Consider the following 16192-nt stretch of genomic DNA (forward strand, 5'->3'; position numbering starts at 1 on the left):
ATTTTCTGCCTTCTGTGTCCTGGTTCCGTCTGGTTTCTTTGTGTCTCTTTTCTTCCTTTTAATTTAATAGCATTTGCTGAAGACCTTCTGTCTTCCAAGTTCAAGTATTAGTCATCTCTGGGCTTTGCCCTTAGATACTCATCATAGTCTAGCAATGAATGTAAGCATTGAGGAAGTAATGGTGACATAATGTGAATGTTTAGTCTGGTATCATCTTCCTCACTCTTTGTAAATCTTGGTGGTCTTAATTCTTGAATGTCGATGCTTACCTCTTCTATGTTGTCTTTACAGAAGTCCTCTGGCCTAGCTCTCTCTACATGTCTAAAATTGTAGAAGTGTCTTCTAGGCACTCCATTCCAAAGTCCATTCTGCAGAAGTCCACCATCCTACAGAAGGAGCAGGTGGGAGGCAATGGACCACAGCCTGGCTTCATGGTAGCAGTTGAAAAGCAATGGAGCACAGACTGGCTTAATTGTAGCAATTGAAAGGCAAGCTTCATCTCATTAGCTGGAGTGTTTACTGCTTGAGGATGGGAACTTGATTGGTGTATCTTTACATTTTATCAAAATGGGTTTCACCGTGGAAGCATTCAGTGGTACCTCAGTGAATAATTGTAATTAGCTAGGATTTATTTGGGGAATACTTATTGTTCTAAATTTATATGTATTTACATATGCCTACTGTATTAGTCTTTTTTCACACTGCTGATAAAGACATACCGGAGACTGGGTAATTTATAAAGAAAAAGAGGTTTAATGGACTCACAGTTCCATGTGTGGGGAGGCTTCACAATTATGGCAAAAGGCAAGGTAAGAACAAAGGCACGTCTTACGTGGCGGAAGGCAAAAATAGAGAGCTTGTTCAGGAGAACTCCTCATTATAAAACCATCAAATCTGCTGGGCACAGTGGCTGACGCCTGTAATCCCAGCACTTTGGGAGGCCGAGGCGGGCGGATCACAAGGTCAGGAGATCGAGACCATCCTGGCTAACTCGGTGAAACCCCGTCTCTACTAAAAAGTAGAAAAAATTAGCTGGGCATGGTGGCGGGTGCCTGTAGTCCCAGCCACTCCGGAGGCTGAGGCAGGAGAATGGCGTGAACCCGGGAGGCGGAGGTTGCAGTGAGCCGAGATCGCACCACTGCACTCCAGCCTGGGTGACAGAGCGAGACTCCGTCTCAAAAAACAAAAAACAAACAAAAAAAAACCCAAAAAAACCCATCAAATCTCATGAGACTTACTATCACAAGAACAGTAGAGGGGGAAACTGCCCCCATGTTTCAGTTATCTCCCACAGGGTCCCTCTCCCTACACATGGGAATTATAGGAGCTACAATTCAAGATGAGATTTGTGTGGGAACACAGCCAAACCATATCAAATACATATGCATATCTTTATGTAAGGTATCTTTATGTAAGGTATCTTTATGTAAGGTATGTGAATATAGGTGTGTATATTCACATACTCTTGTACTTTCTCAAACACAAACCATAGCATGTGCATAGCATGAGATGTAACTCAATATCCTTGAGTTACATCTGCTACTCTGCCCATTTTACACATAAGAGATGGAGGCATTGATGGTTGTATTAGGGTTCTCTAGAGGGACAGAACTAACAGTACCTATAGGTATATAAAGGGGAGTTTATTAAGTAGTATTTATTCACATGATCACAAGGTCCCACAACAGGCCATCTGCAAGCTGAGGAGCAAGGAAGCCAGTCCGAGTACCAAAGCTGAAGAACTTGGAGTCTGATGTTCGAGGGCAGGAAGCATCCAGCATGGGAGAAAGATGTAGACTTGGAGACTAAGCCAGTCTAGTCTTTTCACATTTTTCTGTCTACTTTATATTCGCTGGCAGCTGATTAGAGGTGCCCACCCAGATTAAGGGTGGGTCTGCCTTCCCCAGCCCATTGACTCAAATGTTAATCTCCTTTGGCAACACCCTCAGAGACACACCCAGGATCAATACTTTGCATCCTTCAATCCAATCAAGTTGACACTCAGCATTAACCATCACAATGGTGAACAGCCCTCTCTGGTTGCTGATGGAGTTGAAGTGAGAGCCAGGATTTGAATCATAGTCAAAACTACACAAAACCTCTGCCCCACACTACCTCCCAGATACATAATGCACACGTGAGTAGGTGCTTTTGTGTCTGTTATAGTGCATTTGAGCCTGTTGTTCTTCACTTTGCTCCTGTTATAGGACCATCTCTCTGAAAACAGATGATCAGCATCATACTCTACAGGTAGTATTGATTATCTGTAGCATAAAAGCATGGAACGTGGGATTTTCAGGGAATGGAGTAGGAAAAATTCCTGAACCTAATCAGTTTAATAGTTTGATATTTTACTTGGTTCATTTGAATATATATGTGTATACACACACGCATGAAATTACATGAATAAAGTAAGTTGTAATGTATTGTAGCTATATAAATCTCTCTAACCTCCAAAAATGTATATATCCAAACTAATTATTTGTCAATCTCTCCATCTTTCTCCCTCTCTCTCTTTACACGTACTTATATATGAAATATTTCTCCAGACTAACCAACTGAAATATTAAGCTCCTATCTATGTTTTATATTTCTGCAAATAACCAACCAAAATATTAAAGCAATTAAGCTCCTAAATATTTCATGTATCTATTATACCTATATTATTTCTCCAAACTAAATAACTGAAATATTAAGTTTCTATGTTTTATATATATAAAATATTTCTCCAAATAACCAAGCAAAATATTGAGCTATTAAGCTCCTATGAATGTTTTATATTATTCTATATGTATAGAATAATGTATTTTATATATTTTATATTTTATAGTCTATATATAGAATAATATATTTTATATTCTATATTATATAGTAATATATTTTATTTATATTTTATTTTTATAATATATTTTGTAATATATTTATATGTTTTTTATATATAGAATAATATATTTTATATTATTCTCCCTCTCTATATATGGCAGGTTAGTTTGAAGATATCTATACATATAATATATTAAAATTTATTTTAGGCCAAGTGTGGTGGCTCACGCCTGTAATCCCAGCACTCTGGGAGGCCAAGATGGGCGGATAATGAGGTCAGGAGTTCAAGACCAGCCTGGCCAATATGGTAAAACTCTGTCTCTACTAAAAATACAAAAAATTATCTGGACATGGTGGCGCATGCTTGTAGTCCTGGCTACTCAGGAGGCTGAGGCAAGAGAATCGCTTGAACCCGGGAGGCGGAAGTTGTAGTGAGCCGAGATCTCACCACTGCACTACAGCCTAGGTGACAGAGTGAGATTCTATCTCAAAAAAATTATTTTATAGATATAATTTTATGTATAATGAGTTCAAGTACAAACTCATGAAATAGCTCCACTTATATATGAGGGGAATGAAGATTATTTGTACAGTACAATTAGTACAGTGAATTCTGGGAAAAAGTCAGTAAATACTCATTTCAAATCCTCATGTACAATTCAAGTAAAGAAAAATATGCTGGCATTTTTATATCCTGCTAATAAAGGTTATCTGGTGTTGGAAAACATATTTTATTTTTACATGTACTTAGTAGGTGTATGTATTTGTGGGTACATGAGATATTTTGATATAAACATATGTGTAATAATCACATTTGAATAAATGGAGTATACATCACCTGAAGCATTTATTATTTCTTTGTGTTACAGACTTTCCAATTATACTTTTAGTTCTTTAAAAATATGCAGTAAATTAATGTTCACAGCAGACACCCTGTTGTGCTATCAAATACTAGATCTTATTCATTCTGTCTATATTTTTGTGTCCATTAACCATCCCCACTTCTCTCTTCCTCCCATTACGCTTCCCAGCCGCTGGTAGCCATCATTCTACTCTCTAGCTCCCTGACTGCAACTGGAAGAAATATTTGTAAAGGATAGGCTGGAAGGCTACATTGACTCTCACTGTTTCTGGCACACTAAACCTTGCCATTTTCTGCAGTACGGATTGTCTAGCTTCAGTTATGCCTTGCTACTTCAGTGAAGGACTTTCTGTTCCCGCTGGGCTCCTATACTGAGTTTGCTTTGGAGATAATAGTCTGATATGTTAGAGCGTCGTAGTGGTGAAAGCAACTTAAGAGGTCACTGGCACAAGCCCTCATTTTGCAGTGGAGGGAGTTGGTGGTGAGGGCACTAAACGATGGGCCAGAGAGCACTTGGCTAATCAGTGACCAGGGCTATAGCAGGCTCAGGTGCCATGACTGTGCTTGCCATGGCTGGCAGGATCCCAGGGCTTTTCTGTGTAATATGTGGGTGGATGGTCTGTTGCCTTGGACTTGTTGCATAATCATGGAGAAAATAGTGTATATTTTCTCTTCAATTTTTAAATCCAAGATAGTTTGATAGCACATGGGAAAATAAAGTCATTGGGTAAAACTTATACAGATGAGAATCTTTTGATTAAATTTTCATTGTAAAATAATCATAGTCATAAAAAGTGTATCAAAACGTGTATACGGATATTCATTTTAAAGAGTGAAAAATAATCAGATACGTGGTATTGTACCTACTGACAGACAAGGAAAAAGAACATTCCCACTGTTTTTATATACCAATGTGAGTTGCTTCCTTCTCTCCTACCTCTCAGTGAAATCTACTTCCCCAAGATTCGGTTTTCATAATGCCCTTGCTATATATTTCAGGGCAAACATAGCTCTGAGCAATATATTGTTTAGTTTTACTATTATGTAAATAAAATCACACTTTTTGTAGTCTTCTGTGACTTGCCTTTTATGTTTGAGATTTTCCTATTTTCCTCCATATATCTGTATTTTATTGATTTTTGACTGTTTTGTGAAGCCTTCTGTTTTAATATGCCAACATTTATTTATTCATTATCCTATTTATGGATATCTGGATTGTGGCAATATTTTTTGCAATTATAATTGGGGCTTATTTATCCTCAGCACACTAACACAGGAACAGATACTCAAACACTGCACGTTCTCACTTGTAAGTGGGAGCTGGATGATGAGAACACATGTGTGCACATGGGGGAGGGAAACAACACACACTCAGAACTGTCTGGGGATGCCTGGTGGGGAGAGCATCAGGAAGAACAGCTAATGGATGCTGGGCTTAATACCTAGGTGATGGGTTGATTTGTGCAGCAAACACCATGGCACATGTTTACCTGTGTCACAAACCTGCACATCCTGCACATGTACCCTGGAACTTAAAAGTTGAAGAAAAAAATATGGGGCTGCAGTGGACATTTCTGTGCATATTTCCTGATGCACGGGAGTTCTAGTTGCTCCCCATCGTTGCTCAGTACTTGGCCTCATTGTTTGTTTGTATTTTTATTGATCCTATTGTGATTTCATCTGCATTTCACCAATAATGAATGACATTGAGCCTCTTGTCCTACGTTGAGATTATCTGTAGATTTGAGGACTCCTTCCTGGATGTGGATTTATGGTGGAGGAACCAATCAAGATGGCTTTGAGTGTAGTCTGAATTACTAGAAAAGTAATGATCTAGTTATCCAAATATGAAACAGAAGCATGGAAACAGTTTGGGGATCAGAGAATGAGAGTTTTAGGAGCACCATATGATGTCTTTCTGACTATATTCTTGAAGAGAAGATAGTGGTGGCGCTACAGGCATGGTGGCACACACCATGTTGTCAGCTGGCACTACAGGTGTATACCTCCATGACCTTCAGGATATATGACTTTGAGTTCGGTGAGAGAGATGAACACAAAGCCTAGAGAGATCTGCAGATTATTTGATTTAAATTTAGAAATTGTGTTTGGAAAACATTTAATTTGACACAGAAAATCAAGCATTAATGAGCTTTTATTATTTGCCAGTCCTTGTGCTAGCTTTAGATATGCAGAAGATGAATAAGAAGAAAACAAGCAGCACAGGTAGGGATAGATACCTTCATGAGAATGTAAGCTTCTAGTGGGCAGGAACTCCTTCTTTACCCCATTATGTACCCTTAGCTAGCATAGTGATCTTTACGGGATACTTCTATGATCTGAAGACTTATGTCTTTCCAGAATCCACATGTTGACATTGTAACCCCAAAGTGATGGTGCTAAGAGGTAGGGCCTTTATAGCTGATGAGATCATGAGGGTGGATGCCCCAGAATGGCATTAATGACATTTTAAAAGATACCACAGGGAAATTCCTTGCCCTTCCCCCTTTTCCAAAGTTATAAGGAAAATACAGCCCTCTAGGAAGCGGGCCCTCACCATACACTGAATCTACCATGCCTTGATCTTGTATTTCCAGCCTCCAGAACTGTGAGCAATGAATATCTGTGGTTTATAATCCCCCCAGGCTATGGTATTTTGTTACAGCAGCCTGAATGGACTAAGCCAACTTCTAAGTTTTGGTGTTGTCTTATTTCTTTGGTCAGTATAGGATCTTTCTGTCTACATAGTTTGCTCTAGAAAGATGTATGCTCTATTCCTAATGCTATCTTTGTCTTTCCTATCTATGGAATATCCTCCTATCCAATTGGTCTTGACTGGGCGACATATAAGCCATTAACTCTTTACCCTTGGGTTTAGTTTGGGTTCTGCTAAGCCCCCTGCTGAAAATTCTGGTTTCTACAGTTATGGCTCATACGTGTTCCTGACTCATTGAACTTCAGTGGAAGAACAGAAATGGTGAGGGAGGTGGTGGAGTTGACACTTTGAGCTGCCATATGGTGAAAGACTGTCCTGAAGATAGTACATTTGGCATCTTTTTTTTTTTTTTTTTTTTTTTTAAGAGACGGGGTCTTGCTAGTTTGCCCAGGCTAAACTCAAACTCCTGAGTTCAAATGATGCTCCTGGCTCAGCCTCCTGATTGCCTGACAATACAGGCATGTGCCACCATGCCTGGCCGCATTTTTACTCTCCCATTGCTTAATATATAGTAAAGATAATGGTTCACAATGGTAAATTTTGTGTGTGTGTGTATACCAGTAACATTTTATTTATTTATTTTTACCTTGAACATATTCAGTATTTATTTGACAATTTTTTTAAATTTCAACTTTTTTTTTTTTGATTCATGGGATATATGTGCAGGGTTTTTTACCTGACTGTATTGGATGGTGCTGAGGTTTGAGGTACAGTTGATTCTGTCACACAGGTATGGAGTGCAGCACCCAACAGGTAGTTTTTCTACCTTTTCCTCCTCCCTCTCCCCACTGTAGTAGTCCCGAGTTTCTGTTATTGCTTTATGTCCATGAGTACCCAATGTTTAGCTCCCACTTCTAGGTAAGAACATGTGGTACTTGATTTTCTGTTTCTGCACTAATTCGCTCAAAATAATGGCTTCCAGCTGCATTCATGTTGCTGCAAAGGACATGATTTCATTTGTTTTTATGGCTGCATAGTAATCCTTGGTATATATGCATCACATTTTCTTTATTCAATTCACCGTTGATGGACTCTTAGATTGATTCCATGTCTTTGCTATTGTGAATAGTGCTGTGATGAGCATACATGTCCATGTGTCTTTTTGGTAGAACAATTTATTTTCCTTTGTGTGTATACCCAGTAATGGGATTGCTAGGTCGAATGGTAGTTCCTCTTTTAAGTTCCTTGAGAAATCTCCATACTGCTTTACACAATGGCTGAACTAATTGATGTTCTTACCAACAGTGTATATAGCCTTCTCTTTTCTCTGCAGCCGCAATAGCATCTGTTGTTTTTTGATGTTTTATGGATAGCCATTCTGACTAGTGTGAGATGGTATCTCATTGTGGTTTTGATTTGCATTTCTTTGGTGAAAAATGGTGGATTTTTAAATGGGATTTGATTTTTAGATTTAATAGAAACTGCATAGGTGACTGTGCAAAGAACTCTTAAGATTTGACAAAAACCAAATTAGATTGTAATCTCCTTTGTGTAGGAGAGGAAATAAAGACCAGAATATTAAAATATCTACATGTACAAAAATAGACAAACTGGCAGATTGCTGGTGTTGGATGGATGTTGAGCAGGGATGGAGGATGTGTGTGTGCATGAATGCATGGCCATGTGTGGAGAGCGGTCGTTCTTGTTGGTATCAGCTTAGAGCTTTGGGCTTCAGAACAAAAGATAAGCCACATCCCACTCAGGTACCCTAAAATGTTGTCTTCACTAGACACAAAAGAAAAGGGAAGCCAGAGATGTATGTAGCTTGTGCAGAGTTTTGGGAAAAACTCTTCTAGACTTTCTTAGTGAGCAGTATAGAAGGATTATTGTACAAGCCCAGTAATTTGGGCAAGGATCAGCTTCTGTTGCTTTTGTTTTCTGGATGCTCCATAATGAATGTGAGATGGAAACGGATGTCTCAAGTGCTTCTTGTTCTCAGAAACCTCCTGGCAGCAGACATCTCAGTGGGCCCAGATGTTCAGCGTGGCTGGAAGTAAAACACAGGGAAGGGTGCTCTTTGTCAGTTATCCTATTTTTTTAAATGCATCTACAAAGCTTCCTGTTTTCTAATATATTCCAAGCCTTTGAAAGACAAGGCCATAAACACTCAGGAGATGTGATTTTATTCATTTTAAGGTCAAAATACCAAAATACCTGTTATCAGGGCTCACCTTAATTAAATATGTATCTTAAAATTAAACCAATCTCAATTTAAGGAATGCATACTTAGGGGAGAAATGTATTACAATTTTTATTCTGAACACTTTAAATTCTGATAGGCCTAATAGTGCGAGCCTTGCCTTAATTGCAACCTGAGTCAGAATAACTGCCCTGCAGAGAATCATTTAAAATACCCAATCAAGTTATAAATCAGTCAAAATGCCATTCTGAGATATTATTTTATGCTGTCTTTGCAGAGAATAAATGCTATATAGCCCTTCTTCACTCCCAAAGTATATGTATATATTTAATGAAGTTAGTTTTCACCTTTTTATTAACATTTTTTATCCATTAAAAATTTTAGAATTCATTTTGTAGTATATCCTTTTTATCTTAGGAATATTAAAAATCTACCTATTTATGAATAACTATCAATAACCACATTTCATTCTTTGTGAAATCCTTTTCAGTTTTTGAAACTCACATGGGAGATCTTTTATTACTTTGCCCACAAGGATATAGGTTGGTTAAATTTACAGTGATTCTTTAATGATGATAATGTACATTTGATTGATATCAGTAAGAAATATTGATATCTTCAACATGAACATTGCTTGTAATGCTAGAAATTTACAAGTTGCCAATTTTTTGAATGTAACTATATTTACACACACAGACAACGTACATGACAGCACTAGTTATATTCGCTAAATTTACCTACTGATACTTAATCATTTACACAGCCACTATAATTTTATACTTGATGGCTTAAACCAGTAATTCTCACTTGAGGGTGGTTTTGGCCCCCGGGCTATCTAGCACTATCTAGAGACATTTTCCATAGTTAAAACTGGGTAGGAGGTGCCACTTTCGTCTAGTGAGTAGAGGTCAGGGATACTGCAAAATACTTGGGCTTTAGATTATAGTAATTTTGTGCAAATTAGCCAAATTTCAAAAAACGAGGGAGTAAAAAAAGATAGCTCTCAACCTGTGAATATTGTGAATGCCCGATCTAGAACTAGTAAGTGGACAGATGCCCTTGGGCCCGTCTTCTTAGGTTGCTGCTGCTTCATAATCGCTCACTGCCCATCAGGACCTTGTGGGATGCAGATTTAGACACAGGAGGGATTTGATCATACAGCTGGATCAGTCATAACCAATATGTGGCTCATAGTCTCATTCACATTGAGTTTGAGACTTTTAAGACGTGGGCTGGAATTCCTCGTGGAACTAACTTTATATACCTTGGAAGAAGTCTACCCACTGAATTCTACATTTATTGAGCTCTGTGTTTCAGGGACTATGCAATACCTTGAGGATACATACTATCTCATTTTGTCCCAAGTAGCTTTTAAATACTTGAGATTAAATGAGATAGTATGTAAAACCAAATACTTTACAGCTACGTGGGACTAAGTGTGATAGCATGTAAAATCGCAAATAGTAGACTGGTAAAGTGAGTCCTAAAGAATTTGAATGACCTGCTGTCAGCCTACTCAGCACTAACAGTGAGTGAGTAGCACCTTGTGTCTCTGTACCCAGGAATCTTTTGGGCAGGTCTGTGTTGAACATTGCAGCATGTTGTATATGTTGACTGGGCATCTTCTGTGCTCTTCAACTTTTGCCTGTAGGCTCCCTTCCTGCTCTGCACAGCTCCATGAACCAGGTGGAACACACCATTTTACCTTTTTGCAGTCTGCAGAGGTTGACTTGCTTCCCTCAGTTCACAGAGGTAGCATCCCAGGACTCAGGTTCATCTGAATTACAAGTTGATGGCCTCACTGCTCACAATAGCAAAGACATGGAATCAACCTAAAGGCCCATCAGTGGTAGACTGGATAAAGAAAATAGGATCACAAGGTCAGGAGATCGAGACCATGGTGAAACCCCGTCTCTACTAAAAAATAGAAAAAAATTAGCCGGGCGCAGTGGCGGGCGCCTGTAGTCCCAGCTACTTGGGAGGCTGAGGCAGGAGAATGGCGTGAGCCCGGAAGGCGGAGCTTGCAGTGAGCCGAGATTGCGCCACTGCACTCCAGCCTGGGCGACAGAGCGAGACTCCGTCTCAAAAAAAAAAAAAAAAAAAAAAAAAAAAAGAAAATATGGTTCATATATACCATAGAATACTATGTAGTGATAAAAAAGAACGAAATTATGTCCTTTGCAGGAACATGGATGGAAGCGGAGACTATTATCCTTAGCAAACTAATGCAGGAAAAGTAAACCACATACTGCATATTCCCACTTACAAGTGGGAGCTAAAGATGAGAACTCATGAACACAAAGAAGGAAACAATAGAAAAAGCAGCATATTGGAGGGTGGGCAGTGGGAGGAGGTAGAGGATTAGGAAAAATATTTATTGGGTACTAGGCCTAGTACCTGGGTGATGAAATAATCAGTACAACTGACCCCTGTGACAAAAGTTTACCTGTATGGCAAACTTGCACAGCTACCCCTGAAGCCAAAATAAAAGTTAAAACAAAAAGTTGATGATTTCACCTGTTCTCTTGGGGAAGGCTCTGAAAGTAACAGCTACCTCTAGTTAAAAATCTTTCAGGAAAGAATCAACCAAATACAACATCACTTCTTTGTTTTTCTTGTCTGTCTCTTAATTATTCAGAAATGGGATTGCTGTATGGCAGACTTCCAAATGTCTACAGTAGAATTCAAAGATAGAAGCAAACACCTAAATCAGCCATGTGGTGAGATGCTATTTGTCACTTTCAAAGTTACAATCCAGATTTTCAGTGCATATTCATCCATCTCTGGTGACCTTTTCCCAGGATGGCATGTACTATGGAATTTCCCCCTGTTGGTATTATTGTTCTGTGACAGATCCAGCTCCAATATGTTTTATTTAAAAAAAAAAAAAGCCATGTGATGTATTCTGTTCAACTGATTACTTAAATGAAACAGATAATTATTTTCTGATGCAAATGCTCTGAATAACCCACAAAATCCTTAGAAACACATTTGCGGAATTTGAGATGAAGAACTCTCTAAAGGCACCCTCCTTGTGACACCTAGTGAAATGTTTTCCGTTATTAGGGGGTCATTTAACATACTGTCTATTGCTGCACAGCATTCTTTTATTGTCACAGGAGCAGCGATTTCTCTAGGGATAGTCATATTATCCATGTAGAGACAAACTGAGGTGGTTACCCTTTAAAAGTTGACTCCAGGCTCACTGGGAAAGTAACTCAAATGTAGCCTCAGCTTTTTAAATGGGCTAAAGAGTGAAGAGGATACCCTCTAATGTATGCAATGGATTACTGGAAAGTCAGGATAATCGTATCAACACTTTTAATTATGAATGAAGTCTTCAGGAGACTAGCACTAGAGCATGTATTTGAAATGCAGCATCTTGTATAGTTTTTTTACAAGGAAGCTGAGATTCAGAGCAGTGAAGTATGTAGCCTAAATATATATGCACTTGACCAGACCAAGGAGAATTTGTGTCCAAAGTCTACACTCTTTTCATTTGATGATGTTCCTTTTGTGACCTGATAAATATCCACATCATGATGCCAGATTGACTTGGATGCATACTTCCATTTTCCTCCTGCTGGAAAACTTTCAGAGCTCCATGCATGTCTCCTTAGGAAAATGTGACAGTTTCCTTAAACATTGGAGAAACAGTGTTTTGGAAGTACCCATGTATTGATAACCAGTCTGGTAAACAATAGCAAAACTGGGAGGTGTCGTTACCATAATCTGCATAACCTGTCTAACTCTTGAACATCTGTTTGTTCATTCAACACAGATTTGTTTAATGTTTTGTAAATGTCAGGCATTATTCATGGTGATAGGATGTACAGCAGGAATTAAGACAAGTGGTGGCTGCTAGGCATGGTGACTCATGTCCGTAATCCCAACACTTTGAAAGGTTGAGGGGGAGGATCCCTTGAGGCCAGCCTGGACAACATAGGGAGACCCGACGTCTACAAAAAAATCCAATGAATTAGCTGGACATAGTGGTGCCTACGTGTAGTCCCAGCTACTCGGGAGGGTGAGGCAGGAGGATGGGTTGAGCCCAGGAGTTGGAGGCTGCAGTGAACTAGGATAGCACTACTGCATTGTAGCTTGGGCAATATAGCAAGACACCATCTCTGAAAAAAAAAAACAAATAAAGACAGGTGATATTCTTGCTCTTGCCTACTATGTGGAGATGGCACTCCACACATTCTTATACAAATGAATAGAAATTTCATAGAGAGATGTTGTGGATTTCATGGAAGAGCCAGCCAGTGTTCTAGGTGGTCATTGTATGGCTTCATTATTCTTGTCTGCTTTCTTCCTCTTTTAGGCTGCCTTGGAGTTTTCATGAGAAATTGTCCCTGGAGGTGTTAGATGGTCACAGCTTCCTTGGAGCATTGCAGTTGCTGGAATCCAGTTTCAGGATTAAGGGAGGGCTGCCCCCTCGCAATGGGCTGCCAAGAAAACCGCTGTGCTTGTTCTTAACCTCAGGCTCTGTCTGTGATCAGTCTGAGAGTCTCTCCCAGGTCTTCTGCTCCCTGGAAAGCCCTATCTCTCTGCAGGCTTGCCTCTGGGCTTTGTCTCCTTGGAGCCACATCACTGGGACAGCTGCGGATGTGGATGCAGATTTGAACCATGTCGCGGCCCCAGGGACTGTTATGGCTTCCTCTGTTGTTCACCCCAGTCTGCGTCATGTTAAACTCCAATGTCCTCCTGTGGATAACTGCTCTTGCCATCAAATTCACCCTCATTGACAGCCAAGCACAGTATCCAGTTGTCAACACAAATTATGGCAAAATCCGGGGCCTAAAAACACCGTTACCCAGTGAGATCTTGGGTCCAGTGGAACAGTACTTAGGGGTCCCCTATGCCTCACCCCCCACTGGAGAGAGGCGGTTTCAGCCCCCAGAACCCCCATCCTCCTGGACTGGCATCCGAAATACTACTCAGTTTGCTGCTGTGTGCCCCCAGCACCTGGATGAGAGATCCTTATTGCATGACATGCTGCCCATCTGGTTTACTGCCAATTTGGATACTTTGATGACCTATGTTCAAGATCAAAATGAAGACTGCCTTTACTTAAACATCTACGTGCCCACGGAAGATGGTGAGTACCTCATTGGAACAGAAAACAATGCCTCTTGGGCAGTGTGTAGAGACATTGGCCAGGAGGGTTTTATAGTGTCTCATGCATGATCTTTTCTATAACCCGTTTTTTTTAATTTATTTTTTGTATTACAAATGCAGTTCTTGCAACAACTTATCACGTGTTCCACTTGTATATATTGGGCCATCTACTGGCTAGAGAAAACTATAAAAAATGACTTTAATTATTTTCATATATCGCCTTCTTAACTTTTTATAATGCTTATTTGCAGATGAAAATAAATATGAGCATATAATGTTGCATGTTATACCTGAATCATCTGTAAAGGAATGAGTCTATAGAAAAATAATAGAATTAAGTACACTATTATGTTCCAGTTTGCAAACTGAAAGATAGAGAAAATGGTTCTTTCTGCCTTAATGACTTAAGATATTAGCAACTTTTTTGAGTTTTCAAAGAAAAACTTGATAATGGTTAATATACAAGCAGGGGATAGTTCATACAATGGTTGGATTTCATTGTTTAGAATCCGTTTCCTTAACGTAAATTTGGATGTTCTTTTCTTCCAATATTCGCTGCAATCAAATGGCAAAATGTAGTCAGATGATTCTAGCTACATTAGAGATGAACACGTTTGTATTTTTAAAAATGTCCTTTTTTTAGTAAAACAACAATGAAAGTCTGTAGACACAATAATATTTAATATGTTAACCTAATGTTAGTAAAACATGAATAGTTTTATGTCTATAGATTTCAAATTCAGATTTTCTAGGAAGAATAACCAGACTAAAGTATGCCACAGTACTATCACATTTCCCAGTTAGCATTTCCATATGCCATATGAAGAGAAAAACAACAGAGAATAAAATATACCTGGAAAGAAAGGAAGAAAGGAAGTTAATTTGTGGGAATGACAGATGTATCTAATGTAGAAACTAGAGTGTGTCCTTTGTATAAAGTTCTTCGTGGAGAGTGTGATAAATTTCTTTTATGGAGAAATTTCTTCTTCTTCCTTTTTTTTTTTTTTTAACTTCAATCCCTGGAAAACATTTTTTAGTAAGATTTGGCTGAAAATACTAAGTAAACAACGACGTTAATCTAATGATCTCCAAAATTGTATTGCATCTATCAGATTTCTCTTTCTCCATATAAATGCCAGATAGTCTAAGTTAGAGTGTCATGAAAAACCAGACAAGGGTTGTGTGTCACTGAAATTACAAATTGTCGTTGAGATTACAAAGAACAGCCCAGAGAAAGAAATTAAAGGACTCTGCTTCATTATATTAGTGGTTTCTGGCATATTGCCCTTGTCGTTATGGTGACAGACCTCACAATTATCTCATAAAGTCCAGGTCTGAATGTGATTCAAGGAGTTAAACTGACATTTGGACGCTGTACTTCCATGGGGTGCTCTGAGCTGTCTCCATGCCTAACAGTCCCTCTTTGTGTGTGTGTGAGATGAATAAGAGCTCTCAAAAGCAATTAGGGTTCTCATTTGAGTAGCCACCTGGGTTGATATCTTTTTCATAACGAACTATTCAAACAAAAACCAAAAAGAAAGGAAGACAAAAATGGGGAGAAAACCCCGAAAACAGGACGAAGGGTTAAAATTGCTTTCATAATACCTTGGATGTGCTAGAGTCTGGTGATTTTATAGAGCTAGCCTTGGCAACAATGAATGCACTTCAAATAGAAGGCCACCTCATATAGGAGTTGGACAGATTGAGGCCACCCATGAGAAACAATCAATAGCCTCCCTGACTGCAGAGCCCCGTATGTACAATTGTGTGGCTGGAGACCACAAACAGTGTGGCCATTTCATTGTGATTCAGTATTGAATTAAAATTCGAGGAATGTAAATATGTGAAAAATGCTATTCAGTGAAAAAGTAATCCAAACCTGATAATAAACCCAGTTCCACTTGTTTCGTTCTTTAGGCTTTTTGAAGCATTATGCACATATGATCTTGACAAGGGAATCAGAAATCTAATAGTGACTGAAAAAGTAGAAGCGATCTCCCGACTATGTGTAAACCTTAGGATTTTGCTGGTGAGAGTTCAGAGCTACAGCCCTGCATGTTTATACAGTCCACAAATCACAGCCTTTGGGTTAGGAGTTTTTGTTTTTGGTTGCTTGCTTGTTTTCTTTTTTTTTTTTTGAGACCGAGTCTCGCTCTGCCGCCCAGGCTGGAGTACAGTGGCCGGATCTCAGCTCACTGCAAGCTCCGCCTCCCGGGTTCACGCCATTCTCCTGCCTCAGCCTCCCGAGTAGCTGGAACTACAGGCGCCCGCCACCTCGCCCGGCTAGGTTTTTGTATTTTTTAGTAGAGACGGGGTTTCACTGTGTTAGCCAGGATGGTCTTGATCTCCTGACCTCGTGATCCGCCCATCTCGGCCTCCCAAAGTGCTGGGATTACAGGCTTGAGCCACCGCGCCCGGCCTTGCTTGTTTTCTTAACTCTATCAACCAAGAAGCAGTGCAGGCGGGGCATGGTGGCTCACGCCTGTAATCCCAGCACTTTTGGGAGGCCGAGGCGGGCAGATCATGAGGT

The 16192-nt window shown here is 39.5% G+C and overlaps 1 protein-coding gene across 5 annotated transcripts in view; it reads left to right on the top strand.

Annotated features, from left to right (window-relative positions):
* Positions 1–16192, top strand: part of NLGN4X (neuroligin 4 X-linked) — a 336841-nt gene that overhangs the window by 63448 nt on the left and 257201 nt on the right. For all 5 annotated transcript variants that reach the window (XM_073013891.1, XM_037986303.2, XM_073013892.1 and 2 more), the window contains exon 2: positions 12866–13642. In XM_073013891.1, coding sequence (XP_072869992.1) covers positions 13171–13642 — 472 coding nt within the window. In that variant the 5' untranslated portion in view covers positions 12866–13170. The remainder of the gene's footprint in view (positions 1–12865; positions 13643–16192) is intronic.

This window comes from Chlorocebus sabaeus, chromosome X (assembly GCF_047675955.1).
Source record: "Chlorocebus sabaeus isolate Y175 chromosome X, mChlSab1.0.hap1, whole genome shotgun sequence".
NCBI lineage: Eukaryota > Metazoa > Chordata > Mammalia > Primates > Cercopithecidae > Chlorocebus > Chlorocebus sabaeus.